The sequence below is a fragment of the Antrostomus carolinensis genome, unplaced genomic scaffold, assembly GCF_000700745.2.
Source record: "Antrostomus carolinensis isolate BGI_N321 unplaced genomic scaffold, ASM70074v2 scaffold894, whole genome shotgun sequence".
Lineage (NCBI taxonomy): Eukaryota > Metazoa > Chordata > Aves > Caprimulgiformes > Caprimulgidae > Antrostomus > Antrostomus carolinensis.
In genome coordinates, this window is record NW_010312599.1 from 10,768 (window position 1) to 27,942 (window position 17,175).

A 17,175-nucleotide genomic window follows, 5' to 3' on the forward strand; every position below is an offset into this window, starting at 1 on the left:
TACTTGGAGCTACAAGTTACTCTCAAGCACATTCTGTGTGGCCACAGAACACACATAGGAAGCAAAACTTCCACCTGAAAAGTAACAAAAACATTTGTCTTCTATACATAATTGCAGACCTGAGCCAACTCAATCATAACAATGGACAAAAAGCATCATACTTGGTTTTTATTGCTTTGTTACAAAAAAAAAAAAAAAAAAGTATCACTTTCTGGTAAAAGCCATGGTTCTGTCAGACTGGCTGCCACATAAAGTGAAGAGATACCAAATGTACAAGCTCTCTGCATAACCCAGGACTGCTCTTTGAGAATGTGAAATAGAAATATTGTGCAAGAGTAACATACAGTTGACCAGACATACTAATCTGCTGAAATCCTTAACTTCTTAAGTTCAAAAACATATTCTTTTGTAGAAATTAAAAATATTTCCTGAAGAACAGGTAATTAAAGTCAGAAAAATAGGACAAGATACATTGTATGAGTACACAAAACTTAAAAGCTCTCAAGCCTTTTTAATATATGGATAACAGCCTCTGTACCTACATTTAGCTGAGTTTCTAGCTCAATCTTCTGTCCACTTGCTTCAGATGCTGCTGCGGACTGCTGAAAATTACCTTCTGCTTGGACACTCTTATTTTCATTCTGTGAGGCCTCTGTTGTTAAGATTTAAAAGAGGAAATGGGGAAATAGAAAATTATAGCACCCTTATATAACAATTAATTATTCCAAATATGATCTCACAGATCTCAGGACAAATAAAGTCTTTCTGCTAGCCTGCAGAGGCAGTGCTCACAGAAGTCACTCTTGTAGAGTGTTTGTTCAAGTTTTACAAAGTGTCAGAAAACAACAAAACAAAGCATCCATACCTGCAATTTTGAGCTTTTCCTTTTGCCATATAGACATAATAGATGTTCTCTGGAACCACCTTCCTGCTCCCTCCACTTGCCACAAAAGGTTATGATCCCCAGGGTACTTCTCAAGATATTGCTTACAAGCTGAACAAAGATAAGAAAACACACTATCTTATATATAGTATACAATAGGCTGTACCTCAGTTTTTAAGTTTATCTGAAATCAAATTAATCTGCAATCTTCTACCATACACACAAACCACTACAGAAAGAACTGTTCAACAAAACAGTTGAGTCTGAAATAAACACGATATTGTTTTACCCTACTCATCCTTCTTAATAAATCCTTTCTTCAGATTTAAACACTTTCCATTATCTTAAAACTGTAAACAAAGGTAGATGGGATTTTCTTCTTCTCTAAGCATCCACTCAAGTTTTACAGCTTCACTGGTCACTGTCCCTGCCAATCACAACACCCAACCCAGGATGGAAGGGCTCCTGGGCAGAGCATATAGTCAAGTGATTTTTGTCACCCCATGTTATTATAGGCGCTAATGAAAAGCGCTCTTTGGGAATGCAAACATGTTACCATTGCATGGTTTATGATCCACCCACTGTTCACTTCTGGAATATTTTCTTTTCTGCTGTCCCTCCACCTCTTTTCTCCAAATATACATAATAAAGACCAATGTGGAGAGTCGTGGTTTTACATTATTCTGTAGTAGCTACCAGGAAAACTACTGGTTTTCACTTGATTCACTATTGATGCATAATGTCAGTGGACAAGAGCCCTGTCATATCATTCCTTGACCAGGGAGATGGATTAGTCATTAAATTCTGCTCAAGACAGTTTGCTGGTTGAAGCCTAACAGATCAGGTATAGTCAGATACAACAACTGATAGTGGTATACTTGGAAAAGCAAAAAATTTCCAGCAGTTAAGAAGGCCAGATGAAAATGTCCATAGAAGAAAGCCTGGCAGACAGCCTAAGAGCAGGACCAGTCTTGAGAAACAGGGCAAAGGAAACACACTTCTTGACTGAACAGTCCCAGGCAACACCGTTTCCAGAATGCGTGTCATCTGGATAACACAACCCTCTCGGGTTGACAATGGAAGAGCCATAAGTGTTTCCCTGTACATTAGAACTGTGCCTCCCTACACCCAAGTTAAACCATGGCCTAGTATGTCCATTTGACCAGAAGTTCTGAGAAAACATGATTTACATGACCTTGTAAGACTTAGGAGTGAGTAAGAAAAAGGTACTACAAAAGATATACGTTGGGTTACACACAGAAACGCCTCAGCCCATTCTGAAGGCACAGGCAGGGATACAGTGGTAAACTTCACAGTAGCAGGAAGCCAACAGAGATCCAATAATCTGATCTCGTGTAGAGGATTAAAAATCTAATCAGGAACTACTGCACCATCTGAAACAAATCAGGATTTTTAACCTTCACTGAAGAGTAGAACACTAAACACAAAAACCGAGGCTGGAGCCACAAACATGGAATTTGGATGACACTGGACATGTAAAGAAAGCACAAAGAGGATCAGAAGAATAAACTGAAGAGCTTGCCTGTGTACATGAAGGTTGACAGCGGGTATCGTAGGCCGAGAGAACTTTCAGTAAATGAACACACAAAGTCTTCCAGTATGATTAGCCCAGAGTCTTTCCCACGATGTTTCTTTCTTACAAACATTGTGTCTAGCACTGGCAGCCTATAATTCTGACCACGATAAGACCTACAAGCACTTCCTGAAATAATACGAGGGGAAAAAACATCCATCAGTACTTCAGCATTGACATGCTACAGTATGGATTTTAGCACATTCAAGTGAACACTTCAGTAATTTTTTAAAAGTATACCAAACTACATAGTTGTAAATCATATAAAATTATATTTAAAATTATAAAAATATTTTCTAATGTTCATTAAAAATAACTGCTATCAGACATTTACTGGTTCTCTGGACAAGCTTCATAACGTTGCCAAGATATATCAATAGATTAATATGTTAGAAAAAGCCTGCACAAGAAAAGAATAGCAGAGATAGAGAGGAGAGGATCACTCTGAAATCTCTCTACACAATTGCACAGGAAAACTACACTAAAAATGAAGCTGAAAGAGGAAGGAGGGAAAATGACACAATAAAATCCTTGAACTGCACTTTTATGTAGATCATATCACTCCTCAGGACAAACATGAAGACTATAATTCGGCTCCATAATTAAACAAAGATGAAACAGACTGTCACAACACATAGGTCCTTCAGTATCAGAGGATTCAATGGGTAGCTATTGACTCAGTGGTGACAAAGGGGATGCCACAGCACGGCATTAAGATAACCCATCAACTATCTAATCCATTTTCAGGCCCTCATTTTGTGAGTCAGTGTGAACTCTGACAAAAAATTGCCCCTTCCTCTTAACAAGACCAAAGAAAAGCATACAATTGGCCATACAACACAGTTAGTCTTTGTAACCTTGCACTTTTGAAATCAATTAACATATTTGTCTTTATTTTCAAGCAAGGAAAACATGGGCAGAGAGGCTGTGTTACTTGGGTACACATTGGGATGCCAGTCAAGCTCCACCACTCTTTCCAAAAAACCATCTGTTTCCAGAGCTGTCTTTCTCCACATAGACTACTCATTCAGAGAATACAGCACACATGTATTTCACCAAACATGGGTGAAATACTGATCATGCCTAGAAAGATTAGCCTTCAGTGTTTGCTAACTCAGGACAAGTAAACGAGAGGGCAGCATGAGAAATGTAACAAGTGAGCAGAACTATAGCAGAACTTCAGTGCCACATAAAGACATGTCCCTATTCCAGACTAAAAATAGAATCACTACTCTAATTTCCAGCTTTATGAGGCCATAATAAAAAGCACTGGAATGTAAATACTACTTTGTGACCACCACGCTACAGCAATTGTCACATTAAAAATACTGAGACATATAAATTATGTAATGCAATTTTTAATTTTTTTTAATAAAAAAGAGAAAAAATCACAAAGATAACAAAAACAATCAGGACAAATTAGCTGGTTGCCTTCCTATCTTGATTGCCAGACCAGAATAGGCCAATGACCCAGACAATTTTATTTATTTTTTTTAACAGTCTGCATGTGTGCATATGTGTATGTTAGATGGAGGAAGCCTCCAGCAAGCCTTCAGTACCATCATTGGTCCTGAGTTAGTTAACCTCCTCTAGAGATGAAACAAAAATGACAGACTTTCTCCTTGATCCAAATACTGATATTTGACAAAGTAGTAACACAGTGCTACACAGTCTACCCAAAACCTAAATTTTATTCAGCAGAAAATGAAAAACATAATAAATTCCAAAATAATTAAAAGAAAATTACAATGTTTTAAAAAACAGAAAAATGACAGAAAGCCTGTAACATTAATAACGTAAACCTGCCAGCTAAATTGTAATCTCTGAGGGAACACATGTGTGGAAGGAAAGGGAATCTCTTTTTGCTATCACCAGGCGCAGCTGAATCTTATGCCTATGAGCAAAGTTTCTACGCTGTTATGCGATAAAATGTTTAAGTAATAATGCCATCTGCTTCTAATGATTTCAGACAAACAGGATCTCTGCATTCTGGAGCTAGGTCAAAAAAACCCAACAACCCCCAAAAAACCAAACACAGCCTAATCCAACCATAAACAATTGTTCTACAGAAAAAAAAAGAGCTTTTGGTTATACTTCATTTCTACTATTTTAAATATATTAAAATATGAAGAAATCTAGGAACTTTCTTAGATTGCTAAAGCACATAAGCATTTAAGTGAGAAATTTTTACTGCAATCTGATGTCTTATGATTTCAGGAAAACACCAACTCATTAAGCCTGCAAGGCTTGTAAATTCTACTAAATACAATAGTCTTCAAATAAGCTCCTATCTCCCGTCTTCTACCCCCATAAATTCCACAATACTCAAGTGCTTTACCTTTAGGTTTAACAGAATAGAACCCAATAGCCTCTCCTTTTTTCCACATGATCTTAGCATATTCATTGCTACCATGACAGAGAAAAGGGACCTCATTTCTTTCCATTTCTTGTGTCCGATAGATAATTCGATTCAGGACATAGAGAACAACCCTCTCTCCAACAGACTTCACCTAAGGAAACATGGAAGAACATTTTAGAAGACTGGTTAGATTAGTTAATACACATCTGGGACCTTATTTTTCAAAGTTGCCAGTTAACACAGCTGCAGATGGAGTCAAGAGAAGCTGTAAGTGCTAAAGCAAGGATGAAGCTCTGGTGTTTGTTTGAGGGCAAGGAGATGCTCGGAAGCCATAGCAGTAAGTTAAGTATAAAGCACTACCATAAACAGAGGATATTTCACAACTTCTATGTCTCTCCTAATCCAATGCTGGGATTGAGAAATGCTGGGAGTGGGATGGTGGGGGGAATTTTTTTATTTTAACTAAAAACTATTCCTTGATTTAAGAAAAATTCACCCAACACCATAGCAGTACACCAGCCTCAGACCTCCCAGGCTAGCAGGTAACTGGAGTCCTACACAGGAGAAGTTATAAGGGTAGGAGGACTTGGCACACTCAGTCACTACTGATAGAGTGGCAGATAACAGGACACAATCCAGTGGAAGAACTAGTTACAACTGTTTCTGTGGCATGAAACAAGGAACTCGATGTCCTTTTCTCTATCCTGCACAGTTCCTTTTACATATTAAATTTGAATTTACCACTATCGTACTCTCTGTGAAGGAAAAATTCCCAGAGCCCAGTCTCTCAGCTACCCTACCTATAAAAGATCCAGCTTTCCTGATTTAATCACCATTCCACCATTAAGAAGCAAGGAAAACAAGGCTACAGACCAAATTCTCTAGAGTATATTAAAAAAAAAAAAAATCAAACAAGCAAACAAACAAAAATCAAAGATGAGTGCCTAGATTCCATGAGCAGATGTAATTTACACTCATGGAAAAATATAGTTTTGGAAAAACCAAAACTCCACACTACACAAGTGTCAGTAATGGTAACAAAATTCAATTACGAGCAACAGCACAGATGCCAGGCAACTTACTTTCCCAAACTTCATGTATTGCCACTGCAAGCCACCAGCTCCAACTTGCCTCTATCTAACAGGTTCCCAACAATATTTTTAGCTTACTAGTCTCTTGATAAGACCAATGGGTACTGCTATAGTACAATGCACCACTAAGACATTTAATACAACCAGACATAAAATGTTCTAGAGTAAAGAAAAAACTCTTAACAAGGTTAACATCTAAACAGCTTACATACGAAGCTACTGTATGAGAGTAACTCTTGCTCTAGACACTATCCTTACAACCAAGTTCCCTCCCCGCTAGAACCTATTCTGCTATTCCCACTGACCTTGCTTTTGACATGAGACAGCCAACTCACTTTTGAATGAAATGAAAACATGTAACATCTCACAGTAGCTATTTGCCATTACTTGCCATTATCTTGAAGGATAAGAGTAATTGCTAGGTGAACGCTGGAGCGCTTTACCTGATGAAGCCCCTGTCTAGCAGGGGCAGATGTTCTCACAATGTCATCAATTGACCACCACTGGTCAGCAAGATACAGGGCTACAGCTTGAAAGAAACAAGGGGAAATAAAGAGTTAGTGATTCTTAACATTCCAAAAGAAACATATTCATTAAAGCTGCTAAACAGTTAGGAATAACACTGCAGTAACCAAATTAAGCATCTTCTAGTTGGCACTATATTAAAGCAGCTCTTAGTACCCTAGCACAACAAATGTGGTGCCATATACACCCCCATATGCAATGCTCCCTCATCCAAAACTTGTTTCAAAACTGCAAACAATAAAAACAAATGCAGATTTTGTGCAGTATGACATACAGGAACTGTTTTTCAGACATAAGCACTATCCTTCATCATTGTGCTCTAGCATCTCCTTCCACTAAAAACTGGGCGTGCCAAGAAGAGTCCCATCCATACATGTATTTTAGTTCTGGGTCGCTAATGGATATTGACATTGAAACTGTGCAAGTTTTACAGAGTCAGATGAATGTAAAAAGGCTGATGGCCCTGTGATTAGCAATCAGGAAGAGTTTGATCTATGGGCTTTTGTGGCAAACTTGGCAATCATATACATGGCATTAAAAGGAAAAAGAAGGAAATACAGAGGACTGGAAGAAAAGAGAGAAAGGAAGAAAAAAAATCCCAAATCAGTGAGAAGCCACCTTAACCAGAGCTATGTGAGGACCTAAAGCTAAAGATAAATACACATTTCATGCTGATCAATCACTGCTAATAAAGAGCATCTAAATTAATGGGCAAACTAATGGATTCTATGAATGCTCAATAAATTCTTTCTGGAGAGGCGAGGACTACATAAAGAGATCAAGAGATACATGTTGTACTTGGATTCAGATGAGCACTGTTATTTTGCTACATATCTTCTGAATTCACTGGGTCCAGTTCTACCCTGATTAGCATATAAAGTTCTACCACCTCTGTATATGAATCGACAACAAAAATAATAGTATGGGAACAAGAATGCAGTGAACAACAAATGCAGAAGTGGCAAAGTTATGAGCTACACTAGCATGGAATGAGGGCCTGGTTACATGTATTTGTCACAGAAAAAGAAACAGCAACAGATATTAAAATCTTAAAATGAAACCTGTGAGCGAGTCCCCTGGTGCAAACAAAGCAAGAACTTTGTGTGTCAGCTCTTCACCATAAAGAGGAACGAAGCCCACAGTTGACAAGCTAATAGGAACCTGAAACAAGATTGTACAATATTTCAATATACTCTTTCTAAAAGAACATTAGTAAGACATACAGAGAATGTTTAGCAGGGTAAGCAAGATGAATGCTGAAAATCAAGAGCTTAACAGTTAATTGTAAAGGACAAGCAACAGACCTCTGCCCTTACTTCAGGCATTTCTTCCTAAAGACAGACTATATTATAAACTGTTCTGACTCTCAAGCTCCAGCAGATTTAGCTACGGTAATTTACACTGTTAAAGCTCTCTGCTGTCAGCAGTTTGCATTTATGTGCACAACTGAATTAAGGTGTGCAAAGAGCCAGCAGTATGTTCATTTGATCTGCCCCAGCTATGCAAGCTATCAAAGCCAACAGAAGAATGAGGCAGGCAGTCAAGCACGGACAAACAGGCACACTGAAATTGCTGTTTGTTAACATGAGCCCCAGTATGCTAGGGTGGGAAGGCTAGAGTCAAAGGGGTTTTCTTCCCTTAAATTGCACACATTTTAGAAATTCCTAAGTTGTCTGCTTGCTTTCCCCTCAGGAACAACATGAGGGAGGTCAAATCAATCCACCCTTCAGGAGCCGAGTAGCTTTGTGGAAATGCATTTTTACATTTAAAATCATGTGTTTTCAACATTTAATGAATGCATAAAAACTAGGCAGACATTAATGGTGGTGTTTAAACTTGCTTACCCAATTTAAGAAGATTATGATATGCTATGCCACAAACAAAGGTGTTAGTACAAACAAGTATGTAGGCATACAACACCTTCAGAAATGTGGGAAAGTACTCAAGACTCTGCTTCTGACAAGGAATCTGCAGCACTGACCTTTTGTTGCCACAGAGAATCCCCTCAGCTCACTTATTTTTCATTAAAGTTATACAACATTGCTTTTACTGGTACTAGTCCTAATAGAAAATGTTAATGTAGACAGAACCAATATTGACTAACTTATCACACAAGGGATAACTATTTAAAGCATGAAGTGTCACAGGCCAGCCTCTACTAGAGCTCCCAACAACAGGGGGGAATATTTCAGATAAAAAGAAACTAGTGAAACTTGCTGCTCAAGAATTGAACCCAACCATGAAGAACACTGAAGGACTGAGATACAAAAAGAGCCAGTTAGCTTCAGTATATCATGAACCCCCTAGTTATGATAGATTTTTGTGACTGCATGACTTAGTGCTTTTTAAGAAAGCATTTGACTCATCAGTTGAAATTTTAAGTTTTTTTCAAAAATTACTTGATGCATACAAATCAATTGCCTAGAGGCAGTAAACACAAATTACAGAATGAAAAAAAAGTAGAGCTTAACACACAAACAGGAATTCGTACAATATAAAAGTTTTGATAAAATAATTATGTAATTCAATAGTTAAGGAACAGATATTTAAAGTCTTTTAAATCTACAAGTATATCAAGAAAACTGGGATTAAGGTATTCACTGGTTCTTACTTTGCCGTGGCCTGGCAGAGACAGGAATTCAGGACAGTTTGGATTCCTACACCGAAGGTCAGACAAGTAGTCCTTGGCTGAACTCTCCAAGTCCTCATGACTGTAGCTGCTCAACATATCCACAGGGAACGACATCCTCTTGAGAAATAAGCAACATGATTACTGTAGGTAGTTTCAGAGATATGACCACATATTCCTATTAAACATGTAACTTAACTGCTGAACATCCGCCCTCTGCTGCTCTTTAGAGCCCTCTATATCCATGCCAGAAAGGAGAAATACTCCAGGCGTTTAATTAGGATAGTGCCTATTAACACCCAGTCTGTAAGGCAATACATGAACCCAATCTGTGTTTGTAAGCCGAAGAGGATGGGTTTAGCCCATAGATCCCCCTAGACCCAAACGTGTCAGATTTCCAACATACAAGCCCCCTGTTTGCTGCACATGTACAATAGACCACATGCTGCTTTGAGGTGGCAGGCTCAGTTATCTCCCTCCCAGCTGATGTTTTAGAGGCCACACATTAAGCAGTAAGTGGCCTGTCAAATAAAAAGTAAACAGCCCAAAAGATAACAAGAAAGATAAGTTAATTTCTTTTGGAGACTTTGCATTTAAATCCATTTCTGAAGAAGCCAAAGCATTGTTTGGAACTTCTCTCAACAACTGGTCAGTTATGGTACCTACCAGCTGTCTGTTTCCAAAAGCATTTCAGCTGTGAACAGGACCTACTACAAGCTCGGTAAAACTCAGAGCCCACAACAGACTAAAGAGACACTTTGAGGGGGTGATAAGACAAAAACTAAAGCACTGAAGACCAACCACAGCAGCAATATCTCCTTGAAAGCTCTTAATTCAGATTTTCCTTGTCAAAGCACTGTCAAATTAAGATAAACAGGAGCTCCTGGAATCCATTGAGTGCTCTTCAGCTAAGGCTCTTCCAGGTGCATAAAACCCCTCAGCTCCTTACAAGCTGCAGCCCAAACTCTCACAAGCATGAGCTACCACAAGTTCATAAGAATCTGTTCTGGAGGAACACAGGTATCTCTTGATCCGTCCCACTCAGCTCCGAGGAACTCCTCATCCAACTCTCAGACAAAGCTTTTAATGGGTGATTTACAACTCCTAGTCTCCATTATAAAGTCTTTTACAAAAAAAATTAAAAAAAAATCTTATTTTAAATCCTATCTTTAAATAATGTTTTCCTTTATCTCCAGTTCACTCCCTTTTTTCCACCATTCTGTGTTCTACTGATACAAGTAAATCAAATGCAAAAGTTTTATTCTGACTCAGCCAGTAGCAATTAAAAAGTCTGCATTTTGAAAGCTTTTTAATAGCAATAATATGCTACTGAGAGTTGGTTGACTAGATGAGGCCTCTCCTTCTACAGAATTGTTTTTTTTTCTGTTAAAAATTTAAAAACAATCTTGGACTTGACTATATTGGCACTTAAAACTGCTTTTGCTGATGAAAACGCTAATGCTTTCCATGAATGCTATTGTTCAGATATACAAACACATTCCCCATACCAATTTCCTTTCAAACTCAGATCATTCCTTCCCCTTATCTGTTACTTGTATTTTCTCTTGCCTTCTCTTCCAGTCTCTCACATTCTTCCTGCTATTGCTCACTGCCCCTCTCAGATGCTTAGCTGCATCTCTTAATTCTCCACCTGTTTCTTCCCACCTTTCAGGTGCTGCCCTTGGTAACAGGGCAGAAGCAGGTGCCTGACACAAGCCAACTCCATTCACTCCTGTTCACAAGTGAATGGTCTTCAAGAGCCAAAGGTGAAGCACGTGTGCACTAATGTGAATGCAGCAACAATGCCCAGCAGCCAGACAAGTTGCTGCCAGGGAAGCAATTCACTCCTCACCTCTAGGAGACCTGGTTTGCACACCCATGTTACAGTTGTGAAATACACCACCAATATTGTAGCACACATCAACAGACTAGCCTGATGTAAGCACGCTGCAAGTGGAACATGAAGCAAGGTTAAGTGTGAGATGACATGTCACTGCTTCTACACCAGGATGAAGCTTTGTACCACCCATTTAGCTCCAACAGGCCAGGTAAATTCTGCTTTAAGGGAACACAGACACATGAAAAACAACATTTAATTTTACGTATACTGACAGAAAGGGGAAACCCCTTTCCACTATTAAAGAAATACCTAAATGCTTAGGTAACTCCCAGAATAACAGACAAATTGAGCTGAGCTTTCACTATTACATAACAAAGAGAGAGGCAAGCCACGAGCTATAACTGAAAGCCTCTAGGTAATAATTCCTGACATTTTTTTTTAGAATAAAATAACACAGGACCAAAGCAGAAAACATGCAATAAGAAATTCAGTAGGTTATCTGAGTTCCAACCACTACACCATTATGAAAATAAAAGCAACAAACATATCTTTGCTTATAAGCAAAAAAACCCTAAAACTTCTGTTTTGCTAACTAATAAATTAATTGAAATATCCTCAAAACTATTCAAAGACCTCCTTTCTGTTTAGCTGTTGGGGTTACTTAGCACTTTCATATAGCATATTTAGATTTTATGCAGTTTCAATTCACTTATATTTGTCACTTTTGACTTTTCATATTATAATTTACAGCAATTGGGTTATGCAGAAAAAAAACAGAACAATCTTAAAGACTGAACCAAAGAAAACCTACTGAGCATCCCTGCTAAACAACCATCTATCATTTCTACAGTGCAGCAGGTTAGGCATGTAAGGTTACAAGCTCTCAAACACTTGTGTGATGTAATTTGTCTCAGTGTTAGATCAGCAATATTTCATAACATGTAAGTTCACTAGATCCCTGAAGAAATCAGTAACTATACACATAAAGTTATGAAATTACATTAAAACCATTAAACAGGTGATGAAAACAGAATGTCCCATGCCAATCTACAGCAGAGCAACAGCCCAAAATGCGAGCATCTTCATTTTGAAAGGCAAAATAACCTACCAAAGACAAAATAAATGGCTTCCAATAGTAATAAGTTAATGTATTTCCCTAACGAAAACGCAATTGGTTTGTCAGTGTCTTTAACAAAGTAAAAGTACAGATAAACTCCACATCTAGTCACTTTCAAGTAATGCAGGGGAGAGAAAAAGGGAAAAAGAAAACAGCTTTTCAGTTTTCCTTGACAAGAGCATTAGATATTTTCTCCACAGAGGCAGCAGAAACAGCACAGGTCTCTGCCACGCAGTCCCTCAGGCCTCTTTTTGTTGCCCTAAGCCTTTATGTGTTGCACAACTGTAAAACTGTCAGGTCAAATCCTTGTCACACACTGCAGAACCATGCTCTGCTCATGGGATACCACTCCAATTGGTTAGCAAACAGTCAGGCTGACTGAGCACATGGGATGTAGCCTTAAGCAATCAAATTCATCACGACTGTTTGTATTTTGTGGGAAATAAAGTTTATTTTAATTTTTAAAATGAGGCAAATAATGCTTTTCATGTTTCAAGTGAAAGAAAATAGGTCTTACATTCTTCATAACCATATCATTTCACATAGTAGTATTAAATACTGTATGCAATAAACGTACATGAGCAACATTTGCTTTAATGTGGAACTGCATGACGTTCCCCCTTGTCAATATTATGCAAGCTACTACACGAGAAATGGCACGTCCTTTTTTAGGAACAGCTGCAGCACCAGAGGGTAACAGAGATCAATTCAAGGAACACCAACAAAAACCACATTTAACAGGATGAGTGAACACATCCCTGTACAACTGAGACAGTTCCTTATTCACAAAACCTTTTATTACCATAAACATTAAGGTTAAAAATAATAAGTCAGCAACACTGCAAAGAGATCTAATTATAAGTTATAGCTGAAACCCCTATTTCATCTTAGAAATGCATGAAGGAGAGATGCACAGTACATGCAGCTTCCAGTTCACGCATGATTTCAGTGGGAATTGAGAGATCTGTTCATCCCCTTCCTGACCCTCAATGCTAAGTGCCACAAAATAGTGGAAAGATAAGAAACCAAATGCTGTATTGTTTCTTACAGCACGTCACAGGGCTTAAATACAGCTTAAAACTGGTTTGGGATGCCTTTATCTTAGGGGAACTGAAGTCCAAGTGGTTAGGCTGCCAGACAAGGGTGAATTTCCAGCTCTAGCACAGACTTCATGTGAGCACAGACACTTGATCTGCCTGAACTCCTCATCTACAAAATGTCAATAATCATTACCTCAGAGAGACCAGTATCAGAAATACTTTACTAAGATCATGAGATACTTGAACACAAATTGTATCAGAACTTGACAAGTACTAGAATTAGACAATTACTTACAACTTAACTTCACAGTTCATTGTTTTAAAAAAAAAAAAAAAAAATCACAAGCAATCCACCAAGAACTTTTCAGCATAAAGTAACTGGGACAGATAAACATGCCTGATATAAAAACTATGTGCAAAACTAAATCAACAGCTACATAGCAAGTGAGGGGAGGGTGTCATTAAAATCTGAAGTTTAAAGAACAGACACGAGGGTGCTTAAACTATGACCTGTAGAACCTGTCTGCTAAACCAGGACAACTAATCCAGCCCCAGCCTACAGGACACACACCAGGTCCAGTCCCATGATGAAGTCTTGGCCTACTCGGAGAGAGTAAACTGCAGTAGTGCCTGACCTAAGCTTTACTCTACTTAGGCAAATGCTGAAGTACTGGATCACAGGACTCCTCAAGGACTGCCACACATTGCTTGTGAATCATCACACACCTTGAACCAAGCTCTATCTTAAAAATACAATCCTACCATGATCTCCCAGACTAGGGATAAGATACACCTGCAGCAGCAACACCATGAGAAGAGACATAAATAACAAACCAAACACTATATACACTAGCTGCTGACGTTCCAGAGAAAACATGCCAGGACTGCCTAAGACCCAAGCCATGCTCCAGAACCAGATCTAATAATGCACCAAACCAGGGATGATCTTCTCTATCAGAGCAGCAGGAACATAATTTCCATTTTGCTATGTTAGTTTCCTACCTTACAATGTCCAGTTGCTGCTTTGGTGGAAGCTGTGACACTACATAAAAATTGGGAGAAAGAGAAAAATTTTATTAAAAGGTACTACTTTTAGCCTTCTAGCTTCAACTATGAAAAAAAGCACCACACTGGCCACTTCTACAATTCTTAAGTTCCACTAACACTAATTCTATCAACAGAAAAATGTTTTTTTGCTGAACTACCATACACAAAACATTTGAATTGCTTTTGTTTCTTCTTTACTCAAAATCAAACACTACATTGGGAAGGGTTGTTTTTAAATGTTGTTTTTTCTTGTTTCTATCTGAATACAGTCTGAAGTATTTAAATAAGTAAAAAGGCTGTTCACCCTTTTCTAATAGAAAAATATGTTAATTTAAACCTATGCTAAGATAATTAACCATTTAAATAAGTATAGAGAGTGCCTATCTGGTTTATTACGAGTCTTGTAGTTTGAAATACATAGAGAAAACCTGTCCCATAATTACAATTTAAACCACTACTGTAACAAAGCTTTTATGCTTTATAAATATCCTCATCTCTTCTATGACTCTATGCATATATTTTTTGGGAAAAGGAAGACATTTTAGGAAAGGGAAGTTGTATTTTTAAACACTAGAATATATATTAGGATTTCTTGAAAACCATATGGGATTGAAGAAGCAACAATAAACTATTTGATCTGCCACACTGAATAGACAACTCAAACCCTCCTCACTCAAATAACTAAATATTTAAAGTACGTTTTCTTGGATTTTAATTAAGAAAGCTTGGTTTTGTACATTCCTGAGTGGTCTTCAAACTATTATCTGCACCATAGTTCCAAGTCATATATATACTATTTTCTGCAGTGTGACTTTTGTAACTTTTGGAGAATACAGACACATCAGCCTTAAATACAAGTTCTTGCCAACTCAGATAAATTTGTTCTGTTTATAGTTTTTTTCCTCCCCCTATTTTTTAAAAAACAAAACAAAAAACCCGAGGAACATAAAACCCCCAATAATATTTACTCATGCCCTATAAAATCCCGAATAGAAGGTTCTTAAGGAAACACAGGACAGTGGTCTAGAAATTGTTGTCAACATCCACCAAGAGTTCTGGATTAATACGCCAGCCACATTATCCGTAATCTGTTTGAAGCAGCTTATGCAGCTCCGGCTTTCTATCGGAGACGCAAATCAAAGCTGTTGATTTGAATGCAAATAAACAAACAAAAATCATTAATCCATTCAGCTCATTAATTAGCCACCACAATTTAACTTTAATTTTCTTGTGTGACACAGAATTATGAATCTACGTAAAGGATCCAAATCCTGGTACAAAGCACAACTGCAGTGGAGATCAGCAAGAATTATGGTTAAATGGTCTATGTGATGGGGTTCAAACAGTCTCTTGTTGAATGAGACATGAACAAGGAAGGAAAAAGAACAGAGTCCTCCACATCAAAAAAGTATTTGCATGTGGTTTCTTTTCAAATTAAAAAAAAGGTTTTAAAAAGCCTTAGATTAATTTCATTAAAACAAAATACAGTCTTAAAAAAAGTATCTAAAAGTCTATTCTACAATTAAATATAACCAAGACATTCTAACATGCAATAAAAAAAATTAACATTTGGTAGTTCTAAAAGACTAAACTGCAACCAAAATGTACTAACATAAAACTAGGTACTCTTAATTAAAGTATACGCAACAACATTAAAGAGTACTTTTAATCAATCTGTGGTTAGATTTGCAGAAAACATGAGCCCTGCTGACAACTACAAAATTATTTGGCCTTAACGAAAACAGGACAGAAAACTTACCAGTTATCATGACTGAGGTGACAGAGTAGTATTACGAGAATATGTTATACAAGTTCACTCTCAAAACCCACCTTGGGTAGGTAAGGTTCTTAAGCACATGCCTGATTAAGCACCTGTGTAACACCACTGGCATTTTGTTCAAGTGATTGAAATTAGGTATTTGATTAGGTAGCCTATTTAATCAAAGACTAAGTTATTAGGTACACAAGCTACTAACCTGTTATTTACATTTTTCTACACAGTCTCACATTTTAATGAGACTATTATCTGGTTCCCTGAAGAGCACTTTCTTCAGTAGATAGTTCTGGGAAATTAGTATGCACAAATGTTTCTGTGTTGGGTTTGTGTGGGGGGCCCATTTTTGGTAGTGGGAGAAGGGGCCACTTTCAGAAGCTTCTTGAAAGCTCCCCAGCTCCAAGGCATATCCCCCCCTGCCCAGGCTGAGACACTGAGCACTAGAGAAACACCTCTGCAAATCCATATTGGTGAGGGGAAGGACTGTCTTGAAAAGAAGAAGGTGGAGAGAACCTGGGGGAGAGACCATTGACCTGAACAAAAGACAACCATCAGCCTAAACAAAGACAGACCTTCCTTGCCAGGAGGGAGGAGGAGGAGGGGGAGGACAGAGAACCTCAGACACCCAGTTCAACAACCATGGAGTAGGAGAAGGCAAAGGAGGTCCCCTGCAGCCCATGGAGGTTCAACGGCGGAGCAGAGACACATGTGTAGACCATGGAGGACTCCACGCTGGAGCAGAGAAGCTGAGCCTGAGGACAAGTGTGACTGAGTTGAGACACTCAATGCCAGAGACGGGGTGGACCCCCAGAGCTGAGGGGTGAGGATGGGCACTGGACCAGAGGCCCATCTGTAGCCCGTGGACGTCCCCATGCTGGAACTGGGAGCTGACCCTGAAGAGGTCTGTGACTCCATGGGAATCTTGCTCTGTAACACCTTGTGGGCCACATGGTCCTACTGTGGTTAAACCACCACAGTTTCCTACGAGAAAACTGTGCCAGAGATTTTGCAAACTAAAATTCTGTGTTCGAGACTACTCTAAATAGCCACAATCAATAAATATAAAATAATGAGTTTTTCTTAAAGAAGCTTTTCATACTTTTCCTTTCAACTTCTTGGATTTGAGGTGAATATATACATACACAAAATGAAATCCATTCCCGTTGTGTCTGAAAATAATGAACATGTAAAAGAAAGAAATATAGGACTAAGTGGGATTATTACTTACTGGATCAGCCTCTCTGACATCTATCTGATCTCTCACATGCTCAGCACT

The 17,175-nt window shown here is 38.3% G+C and overlaps 1 protein-coding gene across 1 annotated transcript in view; it reads right to left on the reverse strand.

Moving 5' to 3' along the window:
- Positions 1–9,198, reverse strand: part of FAM169A (family with sequence similarity 169 member A) — a 17,478-nt gene extending 8,280 nt beyond the window's left edge. Inside the window, exons 1-7 of the mRNA XM_029084754.1 lie at positions 9,064–9,198; positions 7,514–7,613; positions 6,371–6,456; positions 4,816–4,987; positions 2,427–2,606; positions 866–994; positions 543–652 (exon numbers count right to left, since the gene is read on the reverse strand). Coding sequence (XP_028940587.1) covers positions 543–652; positions 866–994; positions 2,427–2,606; positions 4,816–4,987; positions 6,371–6,456; positions 7,514–7,613; positions 9,064–9,198 — 912 coding nt within the window. The remainder of the gene's footprint in view (positions 1–542; positions 653–865; positions 995–2,426; positions 2,607–4,815; positions 4,988–6,370; positions 6,457–7,513; positions 7,614–9,063) is intronic.
- Between the last annotated feature and the right edge of the window lie 7,977 nt (positions 9,199–17,175).